Source organism: Triticum aestivum, chromosome 5D (genome assembly GCF_018294505.1).
Source record: "Triticum aestivum cultivar Chinese Spring chromosome 5D, IWGSC CS RefSeq v2.1, whole genome shotgun sequence".
Classification (NCBI taxonomy): Eukaryota; Viridiplantae; Streptophyta; class Magnoliopsida; order Poales; family Poaceae; genus Triticum; species Triticum aestivum.
Genome location: NC_057808.1, coordinates 505,446,561 through 505,462,985, shown reverse-complemented (window position 1 = coordinate 505,462,985; position 16,425 = coordinate 505,446,561). Strand labels below are relative to the sequence as shown.

General features: G+C 42.4%; 1 protein-coding gene across 2 annotated transcripts; it reads right to left on the bottom strand.

The window, feature by feature from the left end:
- Nucleotides 1-6,035: 6,035 nt before the first annotated feature.
- On the bottom strand, nt 6,036-15,516 carry LOC123123267 (RNA-binding protein 28). 2 transcript variants are annotated; one of them, XM_044543746.1, is made up of 20 exons: nt 15,278-15,516; nt 15,102-15,162; nt 14,951-14,987; nt 14,218-14,348; nt 14,043-14,138; nt 13,855-13,945; nt 13,507-13,640; nt 11,689-11,828; nt 11,306-11,356; nt 11,133-11,215; nt 10,990-11,044; nt 10,803-10,914; nt 9,483-9,713; nt 9,053-9,431; nt 8,718-8,931; nt 8,562-8,632; nt 7,885-8,053; nt 7,667-7,796; nt 6,640-7,055; nt 6,036-6,549 (listed from the first exon to the last, which is right to left on the bottom strand). In XM_044543746.1, the coding sequence occupies exons 1-20, from the start codon at nt 15,443-15,445 to the stop codon at nt 6,352-6,354; spliced, it is 2,967 nt and encodes a 988-aa protein (XP_044399681.1). In that variant the 5' UTR covers nt 15,446-15,516; the 3' UTR covers nt 6,036-6,351. The 2 variants fall into 2 exon arrangements, with proteins under 2 accessions (XP_044399681.1, XP_044399680.1); XM_044543745.1 differs by having other exon boundaries at nt 9,053-9,713.
- Between the last annotated feature and the right edge of the window lie 909 nt (nt 15,517-16,425).

Below are 16,425 nucleotides of genomic sequence, written 5' to 3'. Positions count from 1 at the left end.
TTGATCCTCTTTTCTTTCTTTCTTCCTCTCTTGATTTTGAATGCAGGTGGTTCTATGTCTGGACCAGGGGTCCTTGTCCAATCATGCTCACCAGGCACAGGAAAGATCATTGGTTCATAAGCTGCAGCATAAAAATCTTTCTTGAAGAATTTGCTGACATAATCCTCTGGTTTCCTTTTAGCCTTGTTTATTGCAGAGATGGCATGGTTGCAAGGTATGCCACTAAGGTCCCACTTCCTGCATCCACAAGTCTCAAGTTCCAGGTTGACAGCATGTGTTTGTTGCCCACTTGTAACTTGCCATAAGTTGACCCCTGCCTGTATTGGCTTGCAATATCTGGCCCTCTCCTTCTCAATCTCTAGCTTCTCACTGTAATGAGGTGTTATATCCCATCTTGCTGCCTTTACACTCTCTCTGTTCCTATGCCACCTCACCATCTGCTTATCTTTTATCCCATCACACATTGTCCTTATAGGTTTTCTCCTAACATCTAGAATGTACTTGTTGAACACCTCAGACAAGTTGTTCACTACCAAGTCAGTCTTGCAGTTTGTGTCAAATGCATGCCTTGCCCATGTTTTTTTGGTATTGCAGTAAGCCACTCCCAAGCTTCCTCACTTTCAGCTCTAAGATCATTCATTGCAATATTAAATTTGTATTCATTGTAGGCATAGCTAGCATTATCCATGCACTTCTTAAGATCTTCACCCCTAAACCCAGCATTTTGGAAATTTGCATATAAATGCCTAAGGCAGAATCTTTGGTTGCAATTTGGAAAGACAGCATTCACTGCATTCAATAACCCCTGACACAAACAATTTAACAAGTCTAAGCTACAAGGTAAATAAATATGCACCAATGAAACTCTTAGCTACTGTTAACACTTGTGCAAAACAAAATGAAATATGCAAACACATACCTTTTGTCTATCTGACATTATAGTATAAGGTCCAAACTTGCCCACTTCTCCACCTAGGCAAATTTTCAGTTGGTGTAGAAACCAACACCAACTAGGTGTGTCCTCTTGTCCAACTATGCCAAATGCCAGTGGATATATGTTGTTGTTGCCATCTCTACCAGTGGCAGCAAGGAGTTGAGCTCCTGTGGTGAGCTTAATGAAGCATCCATCAACACCTGCATAATCAACATTTCCAAACATTAAATACATTCAAGTGATATACAATATGGAGTACTCTACAATATGTAAATGGTGCACAAGGTTCAGGAACTAACCAATGAATGGCCTACACCCATTGAGAAACCCCTCCCTTGCTCCATTCAGGCAAAAGAACATGGCATGGAATCTTGGGCCTGGGTGGGGTATTTTTGCATTTGGTACTGGAGTAACAGTAGTGACTATTACTCTACTCCCAGGGTTTGTATCCATGACAGTCTGAGCATAGTCTTTAAGCCTAGGATATTGCTTCTTGTGATCTCCTAAGACAGCTTCAATAGCTATGTTCTTTGCCCTATATGCCATGCACTTGGGCACATCTACACCATATTTTTCCATGCATGCATCAATTATTGTCTGAATACCAGTAGTTATATCAGATCTGAAGAGATGCTCATATTTCTGTGCTAGCCACTTAGCACTAACCCTGGTGGTCTCAGTGGTACTAGGGCAAGTGTGCTCTAGTCTCATTTTCTTAATTACAAAGGTTTTCTCCCCTTTTATAACTGCTGCCACCATAAAGAACTGGCAATGTTTATCTGGACACTGAACAATTATCCTCTGATCTGAATTCCTGTGATACTTAAAATTCCTGGCCTGAGTGATGTGCAAATTCAACAAAGCATCTCTGAATTGATGCTGATCCCTAAAACACAACTTCATACACAGTTGCTCATGTGGTTGCTCCATTTTCTCATTGTACCACTTCCTAGTAGGCCTTTTCTTTGCCCTACTCTTCCTTTTCTTTGGTAGGACAAAAGAGGATGGCTCAAAACCATCATCATCACTCTCCCTCAACAACCCCTTCTCTTCTTCATCTGATGAGGATGGTCTGAAATCAGGTTCAACCTCTGGTAGCTTACTAGAATGTGACCTAGTTGTTGGTCCTCTTCTAACTGGTAGCTTCTGCTTCTTCTTCACAGGTTCAACTATAGTTTCTTCTTCTTCTTCAAAAGTCCTATCTTCCTCTACCTCAAATGGTTCCTCAACTTCAGTGTCACCCTCATAATGTAGCATTTCTTCCTCTTCTGATTGCTCATCATCTGATTCTTCCTCTTGTACTTCTAACTCTCTCTGTCTCTTTCCCTCTTCCACTTCTACATCTTCATCATCACCCATGTAATGATGGTCATTTCCAATTTGAGCATCCTCATCAGAGGCATTAGCATCACTGTCCTCATATGCCTCAAATCCTTGATATCCCTCTTCTTCTTCTTCTTCCAAAACTGCTTTCAACTTGGCTGTTGCATTCTTGCTTTCTTGTGTGCAAACACCAGCAGGATGAGGTGTGCTAGAGTTGCTACATTGACTCTCAAAAACTACTCCTTGCTGATCAACAGCTAAGATAGGAGGCTCACTCAGATCGAAAACAACAGGCTCTTGGTACACCACAGTGGACAACTCTGGCATTTGACATTTGTGCAACTCAAAATCAGTAACAGGGGGTGGACAAGCCCTGACTAGCAAATCAAGCACCAATTTGTCCTGGATCTTCCTCTTTATCTTTTGTAATTCTGCATGACTGTCTACCAAATCCAGCCCTTTCTCTCCTAAAGATGGATTTTCAATGTGAAACAAACAATCATATGCATTAAATCCTTGGGTTTCCATCACTGCAACCAAATTCAGATAAGTAATATTTGAACCACACAGCTTCATCTCCAATGGTTCTCTTGCATCAAAATGGATCCTTAATTGCCAAATGTCTTCATCCAAACTACAGAACAAATTAAATTTCATGTATTCATTATAATTACTCTTAATTTGGAGAGCAACTGTACAGTACAGAACATTTTAGAGTAACCTGTAAGTCTAATATTTACTATTAACTCTACTATTACAGATGCTATTTCAGCATAGAACAATGCTACTAAAGTAACCTGTAAGTCTAATATTTACAGTACAGAACAATGTACTTTACTATTTAAGCACAATAGCAAAATCAAGGAAAAAGACAAGGTCATAATCCCAAATTGTTATTGTAATTGAACTAATTTGAGAGTGCAATACACTGAGTTACTAGTTACTGTAATTGTCCTATACTAGTCACTACAATTGGACAAACCCTAATCCCCAACTGGATAAACAAGAAGATGAACAAACCCTAAAAATCCCCAATTGGATAAACCAGAGCAGGAAGAGGACAAGGGTACTTACAGCACGCCACCAAGTCCATGCGTCAACTCATGGCTGCTGCTAGGGTTCGCCACCCACTGCTGCGCCAACCGCAACCGCTGCTCCATGCTGAGTAACATCGACTCCTCCTCCTCGTCGGTCGAGTACGCGGAGCTGGAGTCGTCGCCGCCATCGCCGTCGACGCCAGCCGTTCCGCTAGGAGGCCAGAACGGCATCTCACCGCCGCCGTGGACGCCCTCGCCGCCGCCTGCCGGAGTCGCCGACGCCATAGACTAGGGTTCGAGCGAGTGAGGAGAGGAGGTGCGGCGGGGGCGAGCTGGTGCGACCGGACCGGGTTCGAGGCCAGCAGCGCACCGGCTCGTCCTAGTCAGCGCGCGGGCACGCGCCGATTGGCCAGCGTGGCACCTGGCGGGTGGGCCCGAGCTGTCAGATCGAGCGTCAATACGTATAAATACGCGTTTTAGCCTTATTTGAAAAAAACTTAAGCAATCATGGTACTGACATGCAAAAATTAGCAATCGTGGTATCAATCTGCATGTGATGCCCGAAATGTGGTACTTCTGTGCAATTAACTCGCGCCAACCTTTGCTAATACAGCACCACCATTTTCGTCACGCAGACAGCTACAGTGATAAGTAGGCAGTGCGTTGGCCTGCGTGATCGGGACCCCGACCGGAATGCACAGGACCGACCGGGTATCACCGTATCAGTATATTGGAACATTTTCCCCTGTTTGACTTTTCATACTCCAGTCTGGTTGCACATCTTGGAGTATGGCTCTTTTTTTTAGATGCACTATGACTTTTTCATAGTCTTGATTGATGCACATCTTGGTACGAGCGGCCCTTCTTTGTGGATGGACGGCCACCTTGGTTACTTAAAACTGGAAATCATGCACGCAAACAAAAAAAAGTTAATACTGGACATCATGATCGTGTCATACCACGGCTGTTAATCCACGTGTGATACCACGGCTGTTAATCCACTTGTTAGACTGTTAGTACAGTTTGGGCGGTGGATCTTGGTAGGATGCCGCCTCCAAAATGATTCTTGAGATCTAGGACAGACATGGTTCCCGAAAGCTCAACACCCGAGATCGCACCGCTACTCTTAACCGCGATCCGATCAGGAACAGAACAGTAGTATGCATGACACAGAGGACCAGTTTGATGAGCAGTACTCTGCATGTGGTGCGAGCACACGGCCCGTACTGTGTCACCGTGTGCAGATCAGATCGATCAGGCTGATCGACCGGCCACGGGCTGTTCGTCGTAGGGTCGAAACGTAGGCGTCGACAGACCGACTGCTGGCTCACGCACGCGTCTGTGTCGGCGACGAGGCACAGCGCGTGCTGACGGTTAATTTGGTCTGACCTGGACTCTCTCCGATTCCGATCGGTGGACTCACTCGTGCCGACCTCCAGTCCACATGGCACAACAACTGGCCACCGGAAGTCGGGAGTCCCCGTCGCATGCATGCAGCCGCGCACTCAAGCGCGTCTGCACCTAGGTCTAGGTGCACATCCGCGTCAGATTTTTCTTTATTTTTCTTACATGAAGGAGCGGCCATTTGTAGCGTCCGCGTGAGATTCGGTGCGTCATTGTACTGTAGGTCGACATCCCGGTCTTTTCTCCACGCGGGAAGAATATCCTCCGCAGCCTGATTGATTCAAACGGCCGCTCCTGCTACTATTAGCTCACTGCCGAGGTCTTTTTTTTAAAATAAAAAATAAGACAACAAACTTTCTCTACCCATTTACTTGTTTGTTCCTACGAGAAGCTTCTCGACTAAGAATTCGTGAGAGCCTGAGAGGAGTGCGATCGATACTGCCGACAAGCTGACAAAGGATGCCATTTAACTATTTAAGGTGGGCGTTACTGTCGTGTGTAGAAACTCCAGTAATGGTTCATGTTGAGTGATCGATGCATGATCGCTTAACTTCCTTTGCTGGGGTGGCTGTCGTCGTCGCCTAAACTAAATGCAGCAGTGCACGCGTTTGTCACCGAGACCTGTGTGAGTGTGCCTGCCAGGATCAACTTTCCGCATTTTTTCCCCTTTTGAGAAAGATCAATTTTCCACGTGGACCATGCATCTCTGCTCTCGACCTTTTTCTGCGGAGGTCAGACTTCTTGCTCTTCTATTTCCCAAATGGGGAATTTCTAGCCTACGTGTATTGCATTTAGAGTTTAGCAATTGGCGTGCAGGCAAAAGTCCTGCGTCTATAATTAACGCCATAACACTTTAATCATAGCCAGCTATTGGCAACTTGTTTTTCATTACCATCGGGAGTATATGCGGGGCACAAGGCTAAACGGTTGGTAGCACGCAACATGTCCAATCCAGTCATGTCGAACGCCACCGACCCCAAAAAGACGGGCCAGATTCAGATAAAAACAGGTGTTGCCAAACTATGTGTGTATAAACCACCTCGTCTTCTCATCAATCATTGTTATCCTTTCCATACCTGAAACTCGCCCAAACGCGCACGCAGATGAAACGTTTCCATAGCTGGAACTCGCCCAAACGCTCACACGCAGACGAAGCGTGGACGAAACCTTCCAGCAAAAAGGAAGGGAAACACAACGTGGCCAGGCAAACCACCACCTTTTTACAGCAAATATCCAAACCCAAACCCAAACCCACAAGAAACATGAATGATGGCAACACCTCAACGCGAAAGGCATGCCCGGGACAAAAAACATGCCACGGCTGAAACATCATCGCGAAGGAATATAAGCACCTGATCATCCATCCTTGTCTAGATCCATCTTTAGCACGCTGCAGTTCATATCAGATGGTAGTTGAAAGCCTACTCATCCTTGAGATTATAAATAGAGAACTTGGGCAGTGAAAAGCTTGACGAAAAGAGGTTAGTCGCTGTTTCACAGGGAGTAGAAGCTACAAGGGGAAAACAAATCATAGTAGCACTACAAGCAAAATCGTACCCCGGTCAACGGGGCTGAAGGGTTTGCGGAGGGGGTTCTCAGCCAGCTTCAGCTGTGGAGAAGCTGGTGGTCTCTGTCTGTCCATGGCGATCCCACTTAACTAGCCTTGGTTTTGTTCACGCCGTGCTGCAGAAACTTGGAGCGGTACTGCTCCGCCAGCGACTTGTCCACGCCCCCCGCCCCACTCGCATCTTTCCTCGCCCTTTTCGTAGCCTTGTCTCTCTTCTGCTCACCATCATTTCTGTTCCTCCTTTTTCTTCGTGCGTCCGCCTGAGTGTGTGCTGTGGATGGTCCCTGATGCATCAAATGAAACAGACGTGACATTAGATTACTTCACTGCATCTAAATGGGGTACTACTGCAAAATAAATCCGGTAGTACTTACACTCGGTGCAGCATTCGGGGCCACATCTGTTTGATTTCCATCTGACACAGAGGAGGTTCCCTTAATTGACTGCCGTGCTCGTTTCGCGGGCCTTTGAGATTGCCTTTTGTCTCCCTGTGTGCTTTCCACAGTGGTGTTGGGACCTCCAGGAACTGACAGATCATCTGAAGGTCCTTTGCCAGAGTCAGATAATTTAGATGGTATATCTTGCGATTCTTGCTTGCTCCCTTTTCCAAAAGGTCCCTTCTTATTTGGACGAGGGCCATCAGTTGTAGACTGATCTCCCAGAGCCCTCCGCTCTTGTGCAGCCTCTTTTGCCCTACCATTGCGTTCGTTCCGAATCTTCTGGAGCCTCATTTTTTCAACATCCTCAAGTGCAAACTCGACAATTGGACGACGTTCTGTACCAAAGGTTCCTGCAAAGACGTAAAGAATGATAAATGATAACACGGACCGAACCATTCCGTGTTCAGCATCAAACATTCAACAGTGGGCAGTACAAAAAAGAGACCAACAGGCACCATGTCTGTTGGATAGAAACGAATATCAGATATACAAATAGTTTGTTTTGATTTTTCCATAACCAAATGGCATCACCCAATATTGTCCCATAAATGTGAAACTATCAGGAGCAAACAATACTCCTGTCATTATGTATAAACGAACATCAAACAGCTGTATGAAAATGCAGAAAGGCCATGATTGGTTTTTCTTCTTCTTTCCTAATGAATGAGTAAACATAGGCAGCACCGACAAACAGCACCAGTATAAATAAGATAAAGACAACAATGATGCACATTATTTCTTAAGTATTTATATGCAACCCAACCCAAATGTATTATGCATCCAATATTAAAAGTGTAGGCGCAATCTAAGGATGATGAAATACGTAAGCAAACTCAACTCACTGCAAAATGTTTTTCGATATAAACATGCTCCATCACAAAGTAGCAACACAGGACAGAACAATTGGCACAACATGACAACAGTCAATCTAATTAAAAGTGGCAGGTGCATAAAGAAGTACCAGGGTTGTTGTTTAGAACCCTCAGAGCTACAAGAGCATGCTCATGTTCTTGAAAGTCAACAAAGGCTACCCCCCGGGAATGCTTTTGTGCAGCACCCTGACCTTTCTTTTCATTGTTTAGGATATTTACCTGCTCGAGACAAATGCATACACATAAGCTTTATAAAGATATCTAAAAAATAGCAAGGAGAAACTTGGATGGTAAACCGCAATTAAACCTTCCGGATGACAGGATTTTGCTTGGTAGCACGAGAAATTACTGCTTCTCGGCAAAGCTTCTTTACATCATTAATGGTCAGAGTCTTTGGCAAATTGTAAATGATAAGCCTTGTTCTGGAGACATGGAATTTTGGAGATACAAGCATTTCTGCTTTTCTTTTAGCCAACCTACAAGATAAAATAGCAACCATTTCTTATTCATTTTTCACAAAATAACAGAAGCAGATAACAAGAGAAAACAAGGTTCTGATTTATGCAAAATGCCATGCAAGCAAGGAGGGGGCATAGAGATGTAAAAAATTGTACAAATGCAAGTGAAAAAAGGAACCATCTTTACAGAAAAGGAGACTAAGAATGGAGTCTCACAAAATTCATCAAATTACATGAAAATGACAGGTAGGATTTTTGTTACTTCAGATAACAAAATCATGCACCAAAGAACTAGCTATGGACAGGGGTGCGTGGAAGCTTGCTATCCATGTGCCAGAGCCATGAGTTGGTCGCGAGATCTTATGAGTTTCACCTCTAGCCTACCCCAACTTGTTTGGGACTAAAGGCTTTGTTGTTGTTGTTGTTGTTTGTTGTTGTTAGATAACAAAATCATCGCATTGACTTTATTGATACTATTTAATATGGATGAACTAATGCAGACATAAGAGTCAAGACCAACTCTTACCAACTACGTTTATTCATGTCAACATCTGAAACACCTTCCGCAGCTGGCGTTCCAGGGAGTATTTCACCTTCCTGCTTCAACACTAAACTTTCAGGAACAGAAACTAATAGGAGTGCAGGATTGAGTGCAGATAAAAGAGTTAACTGTTAAACTTGCCTTTGACAAATACAGGTTGCGTCGATCCTCAACCTCATTCTTTCCCTTCTCCAGTTCCTTTTTGTGAGCTGACTCCTTATCCAGCGCTTTCTTAACATTAAGTGGTCTGCTTTTTACAAAAATTCCTAATCCAGGAGCAGCATTAGCAGCAGAAACTGCTGCATCGGCTGCCTCTGCTGTAGAAAACTTGAGAAAACCAGTCCCTCTAGGTCTCCTGCACAGACAGTGCAAAAATTCTTGGAATCAACAAATGCATTAAGTGAAGGTTCTGTGGTCAATACAAGTGGTGGAGAATGGACAAAATAAAATATTTCCAGTCAGATGGTTAAACATACTTTGTGAGTTTATGCAGAACTGGGAAGAAAGATTGAACCTTCCCAAACACTGAGAACCGCTCTGTTACCTCCTCATTGCTAATATCGAAAGGAAGGTTGCTTATGAATATTGTCCTATCCAGGCCAGCATCTTCTTTCTTAGGTTTCAAAGAAGGAACATTGCTTTCTGTCTCTGCTACATGTTTAGATTCTGCCAACATGGCAGCTGCAGGTTTCAAAGCAGGAATGATACTTTCGGTCTTTGTTACATCTCTAGATTCTGCCAACTTGACAGCTGCAGGTGACTGGGGTTGCTTCTTTTTTGGTGTGTCATTTTCTGTTTCAGAATCTGTATCAATATCAGAACTCTTCTCTGGTGTGTCATTTTCTGTTTCAGAATCTGTATCAATATCAGAACTCTTCTCTGGTGTGTCATTTTCTGTTTCAGAATCTGTATCAATATCAGAACTCTCAACACCAGACCGCTCAGACTTCTCTGATGACTTGATCAAATTTTCAAGAACTTTTCTAGAAATGTCCGCTTCACTTTTGAAATCATCCACAGGAAGACGATTTGAAGTCTCCTGATCAAGTTCACAGTTATCATCGCTGTCATCTCCTCCAACAAGATTATCTTCAGAGGATTCCTTGTCACTGCCCTTGTCAGATATATCTTCCAACTCTGAAAGTACATGCAGTTCTCAGAATCATAATAGTAACTCATAGAACTCAAAGCATTGATTGACGACATTATGAGAAGGCAGTGGACTAATAAAATACTCCACCCGTTCCAGAATATAAGGTGCATCAATTTTTGGGGAAGTCAAATGTTTGTATGTTTGATCAAGATTGTGGAATAAAATAACACGTACAATACTTAATATATTAAATATGAAAATACTTTTCATGATGGATCAAATGATATAGATTTGGTATTGAAGATATTGATATTTTTTTCTAAAAACTTCGCCAAACCTACACATATTTTACTTTTGAAAAAACCAATGTTGAGGATATCGCTTATCGTTACCGTCTTGGTCGGATGGGGATTAGAGATTAATCAGAAATCGGACGATTAATCGATTTTATCAGTTGACTATTAATCGGCCATTTCTTTTTTACAAATCACAGGTTTCCAGCACTAAAATATGATATATTCAACACACAAAAAAAATACTGGACATAAGTGTTACCACGATTCCTTGCTTTTGAATCCTTGTAGAATGACAAACAAAGTAGGACAATTATACATATTACATAACAAGGTCCGCAGAACACAAATAAACATAGTTCTTGCACACATAGTGCTAGAAATAGGCCCAATTTATCGGTACATTCCCGATAAATCGTTTGTCAGAGTGATAAATCGGTCCAAACGATAAATAGTGATGATATGGCATAATTTATCGGTCACCCACCAATTAGCGATAAATCGCTGAATCGGATGATTTTTTGAACAGTGGACAAAAAACTAATACACCTTATAATTTGGAACGGCAGGAGTAGTTGGAAAATCATGGTACCATCGTGGTTTAGTTTTAGACAATGGAATATACTCCTGTTTCCTGAGGAACTATATCAAGGAACCAGCATGGTATTTTAATCAAGTCTCAAAAACGAGTGATTTACAATATATCGTCATATCGGTTTATTATATCGTTCAGATTCAGGCAAGTATAAATTTTGGATTAGCTGTAGAGAAAACTATAGCTTTATGAGAAATCTCTGAATGAAAGAAAGTATAAACACTGGTATAAGAGTTAATATTTACCATCGTCCTTAGCATCAGACTTTGCAGCAACAGCATATACATTCTTCGGAACAGCCCAATCAACAGCGACTGTTCTCTTTGCAATAACTTTTCCGTTAACATTTTTTATAGCCTGGTTCAGAGAAATTGTGGCAGGTTAGGACTTCCAATGAATATTTACTCTTACTGCATAAAGTACTGACCGTACATTTTCTGCATCCTGTTTGCGTGTGAAAGACAGAAAAGCAAAGCCTTTTGACTTCCTGTAAAAATAATAAATGCAACAGAGTTATCATATATTACGAGTTGCTTGACTCACCAAGGGAATACAGGATTAATGAAAAACATTACCCATCATCAGATTTTTGTGGAATGGAGACATCCCAGACAAATCCTTCACAACTAAATATGTCCATGACCTCCTTTATAGTAACCTGTGAGAATGAAACATCCATGTATAGTTTCTCTTTCATATGCCCTAGAAAATAATTTTGGAAGACACAAATTTGCATTCAAACAAGCACCTTGAATGGCAGGTTCCTGACTATCACTCTCCATTTCCTGATCTTTGAACCCTGAATATCAACAAACAAGTTTCAGACACTTGCAAGTAAATGAACGAACTATAGAAATACAAGATAAGAAAGGTTTGAAGCCACTTTTAATTACCGCACATCCACTAATTCTTAATTACTGCGCATCCTCCCATTTTTAATTACCATACCAAGGTGTAATATGTCACTGAAGTAAAACCAAATGCTAAAGTATGTATACATAGTAAAGAAAAACAGGTGGCAAAAGAAAATGATCTCAATTTTGTTTAGTTGCAGAAAAGGAACGAGACAATCAAACTAGATAATGAAGCAATGACATCATATTAAGATAAATACAGCACAAGACAGCTTACCTCCCCACCAAGTTGACGAGCCCAAACAATTGCTCCTTTTATCTCCTTGTGATGCAAGAGGACAACAGCCTCCCAAGCTGATTTCACACTTGAAAAGAGTACTGCTGCCGCATCCGATGTGCACCCATCGCGTGCAAGCCCTGGAGGGGATGAATGCCATATTCTACTGTTAACACTTTTTTAACTTAAAATGCTAGTTGTGCTAAATGAGCTAAATGTCTGGTGAAGTAAGTGCATGAAGATTCAAACATGTCTGGATTCATTCCATGTTCGTATTAAAATGCCACATCAATTATGACATGGCCTTTTGTGGTGTCTTACTTTTCACTCATATCTTAAGCCGACAAAGCAACCTTAACGGCACGACATTTTGTGGTGCTCTTGCTTCAGTCAAACAAATGAAATAAGTAATACCAATGTCCTCCATTTAGTCAACCATGACTAAGAGGATGGTGAAGTTTAAACATTATTCTCCAATGGGGAATAAATGAATGAGAATGTAATGAGAAAAGGAGTAAGGAATAGAGAACAAGAACTTAATGGACAAACGAGACTTGTGTGCACGGATAGGAGAATAAAAAACCATAATGTTCTTTTTACCAAGCAAAAAACACTTGCAGCTGGAACTAAGACTGGGAAATAAGAAATTAAGCACTGCAAAAATAATTATGCCCAACATTCAAGCCAATCAAAATATGCCGGGCCACAGCAGGGGCCCAAGGACTCAGGGTCGTCTTGCCACAATCATGGGATGTCCACTGATTCTAGTGTTAGCTATGTAATAATTCCAGCCTCCTAGGAGGAATGTACTTGTACACCTCCATCTTTTCAATGAAATGAAACGCAAAGGTCTTTTGCGTTTTCTCGAAAAAAAAATATGCTAGCAATGTGCAAATACCAAATATGGACAATCCTCACATGTATAGAGTCGTGCACAGGGTACATCATGAAGAGAACTAACAGTTCAAAACATAAGCATCATCTTCATCAGAAATATGCTAGCAATGTGCAAATACCAAATATGGACAATCCTCACATGTATAGAGTCGTGCACAGGGGTACAAGTCTTGCAGAGAACTAACAGTTCAAAACATAAGCATCGTCTTCATCAGAAAACATGCATCCAGTCAATCGACGAGCATAAGAATGAGCCATTTGACATTGCTAAGTTGTGATGAGAACATATTGCCAGATGAGACACGATTGTAAGGTGGAGTAATGACTTTTTAGTTCACTGAGACACTAACTAGAAAAGAGTAGACATGCAGCCTTAAATAAGATTCAAATCCATCATTATCATTTGAATACTCGCATCACCAATAATGCCACTGAAGTTACCACGCGTTATGGATTAACAAGCCGACGGGATATGGGCATATGGCAGTTGCTAAAACTGGGATTGGGATTATTAGCTTTTATCTTTAGGGATTTTACTCTATCCTTTAGTCAATACACCTCTATATAGGGAGGTCCCTCTCTTTGAGATTAAGCAAAGACGTAACCAAGCTATTCCTAGTTTCCTTTTCACTCTCCCTGGCCCTGGGTGTGGTTACTCGCAAGGTGCTGCCGCACGACTTGGGTCGAGGTAGTACCTGACTAGACCTAAGGACCCCCGTCTTATCTCGCCACATAACAAACATGAAATTTTAAAGCAATGTGATACCCGTCACAAGAGATTGGATTTACTGCTGTAGCATGAACTCAAAGAACTATCACACCAGAACAATTATTGTGTTGACAACATAATATACAATTAAAAGTAAGTAAAATTTGGGGCGGGGTGCAGGGAAGTGAAAAGAGAGCATGAAAAGATCATACCATGGAGCTCCATTTCCTCTTTTGGAAGTGGATAATTTACAGACACTACCGTGCCAATCTCTCCTGCCAGACGGAAAACTTCACTAGCCATGGAGAAGTCTTGAAGACCACCAAATATAACGGTTTTGGCGATCCTAACCATTAGGAGATAAAAAATTACAAGTCAAATTGAGTTTAACTGGAACAGATAAAAATGCTACAACATTATATCTTCGACCAAAATAACTAAGAAATGGTACTTGAAGAGGCAAGATTCAAAACAAGAGAAAAAACTTCAGCAACAATATGGGATGTCATTTTACGTAACGTGGTATTGTCCAGTAAATATAGAAGTCTTCCAGTCCACACCTTTGCTTTTCAGAACTTTTCGGTTTGTCAGTAGCATTAGTGCTAACTTCCTTCGCTACTTTGGTATACTTGGCCAATAACTGTGGTGGTCCTAATTCAACACAATATCTTGCATCAGAAAAAATTGAAGTACTAGGAAAACTGAACAGTGGAAAAGGTGCAAAAGGTTAAAAGCTTCCAAATGAAACCTGCATCAGCTTTATGAGAGGTCTCCTTATGTTTTACAGGAACAGGAGTAGAATTGTCATCTTCTTCATCTTTTGCATTGGAGTCGTCAGCTTGCACTGCTTACAAACAAAAACAGCAGGATCATCAGACACTCAATCTATAGAGTTTCATAAGCAACAAATTATTGATATTTACCGCTCTCTTTCTTTTGCAAACGTTCCTTCAACGGAGCACGTTGTATTGCGAGCTTAACTCTGATTTTCCTACCAGCAACAGCAAAACCATTCTTTTGTTGAATAGCTCGCTCAGCATCCTGAACAGTGGCACTGATATAATGCAAACACATTTTAAGTCAGTTCAATTTGACTGCTGCCCAAAAACCTGTTTGAACAAGAAGAAGTAGCATGGCTCCAACGGGGCAGAGCCAAATTGGCTACGACATGGTGACCCAAATACAAAAAAATTCCACCACTTTGCAATTGCAAGAAAAAGAGGAATCTGATCAAGTACTTGATGTATGCTAACAGGGCCACGGTCATTTTTATACACAGGTAATTCCTTAATTGTCAGCAGAAACACACTCTTCTCTGAAGAAATACACTTGTGCAGTTGTACCAGCACATGAACCGAGTTCTATCTATCAACCAAGCTTAAAAGATTTAGTCTATCTCAAAGCCGAGTTGAAGCAAAACATAGAACTGAACGACTGCCGGATTTACATTAAAATGGAAAGAGAAGTACGGTCAAGTGGGTGACTTATTGCCAAGAAGAACTCAGTGAATATGTAACATACTTCTGCTGAGAATAAGAATTAGTGCACCAAGGCTAACTGTTATGATGCGTCTGATCACGCTAACTAGGCTAACCACGGCATTGCATGGCAAGAATGAGTACTGAAAATCTTTAACAGATCAAGTTCTGAACTCACAATTGTACAAACCCAAATCCTTTACTCGTCTCGGACCCTGCATAATAAGAACAGACACAGAGAGTTCTTAGTCACAAGCAACGGGAAATTGCTCACTGATAAACACCATATAGAGCCATCAAATTTCTCAATCGTCAGCTGATCAGCTCACCTTTCGACGCGACCATGAAGCAGCGCCTCACCGGCCCGACCTCGCTGAACACCGTCTCGAGCTGCACAGCAACAGCACAAGCGGAAAATCACACCCGGGCCTCAAAACACCCAACACTGAGTAACCTCACAGCTTAGTAGAGAGGGGGAGCGCCTCGACTACGAGTTCGCCCTTACATCGGAGGACTTGTAGGTGTACGGCAGGTTGGAGACGAAGACGGTGGAGGGGGTGTGGCCCCCGCCGGCAGCGCCGCCGCCTCCGGCGACGGCAGCTTCGCCTTCCCCGGCAGGCTCTCCTCCGGCGCCGTCGCCGCGGGCGCGGACGCGCTGCTTCCCCTTGCCCATCGCCGGCGTGCGCTGCAGGGAACGGGCGTGGGAGCTGGGTGGGGGTGCTCGCGGTTGCGATGGGACGAGAGGTTTTGGTGGGCTAGGGTTTATAATTGGACGGAGAAATGGGTCGGTCGTCGGTTTTGGGTGGGCTGAAACTGGGCTGGCCCGTAAGTACGTAGGCCTCCTCTAGCGCCTGTTGTGGGCCGGTCAAACAAACTGTTGTTCACGCGACCCTGAGCTAGCGAGTAGTTCTTCTAAAAAAAAGAGCGAGCGAGTAGTTTCCCGGTTCGTTGGTTCGTGGTCTGACCGTTCCACCGTTACCTCCGCCTGGTTTACTGGTGCCCTCGCGTTTAGGATCACTAGTAAGATTGCACGTGCACGCACGTCGCTGACACATATAACCATATATAGGATAAGCTAAACCCCAAAAATCATATATTACCTTCTTGAAAATTTGAAATGTCACATGAAGTGTAAAGTACTTAGTACCCGCTCCATTCCCTTATATAAGGTCACAATGAAAAATACAAATTCTTGTCTCATACATATATATTTTTAATATATTGATCTCTATGTAATAAAAAACTGTAAAGCTTGGCTAACTTCGGGAATCGGAGAAATGAGTGTCAACATGGGATTGCAAATCGCGATGACCAATTTGATCTGCCTCATGAAACACCAATATATGTCCCTACGAAAGAAGTAATGATTTTAGATTGTCAATATCTCATAATTTAGAATGTGAGATAACTTATAAATCAGATTGTGTCCAATAACTTGGACCTGTGAGCATTTGAAGTTTGGAATCTCATCCAAGTGCTGGACTCATAGCCCAGAAGTGTGAACTAAGATATTCAAACTGTTTATGCATTACTTTTGTTGCTGAATTCCGGTGAACTTAACAATAGCAGCGCCACTGTAACTATGGTGCTTCTCCACCTTCTTGATCACATCCCAAGTTTGACCAGCAAAATCATTAGTGGGAGAGGGAATGC

Bases quoted from the DNA above. Each gene is read 5' to 3' on its own strand.
- LOC123123267 (XM_044543745.1), bottom strand. From the start codon at position 15,445: ATGGGCAAGGGGAAGCAGCGCGTCCGCGCCCGCGGCGACGGCGCCGGA. The intron at 15,163-15,277 runs GTAAGGGCGAAC...GTTGCTGTGCAG, and splicing joins ACACCTACAAGTCCTCCGAT to CTCGAGACGGTGTTCAGCGA. The intron at 8,932-9,052 runs GTATGTTTAACC...CTGTCTGTGCAG, and splicing joins GTTCTGCATAAACTCACAAA to GAGACCTAGAGGGACTGGTT.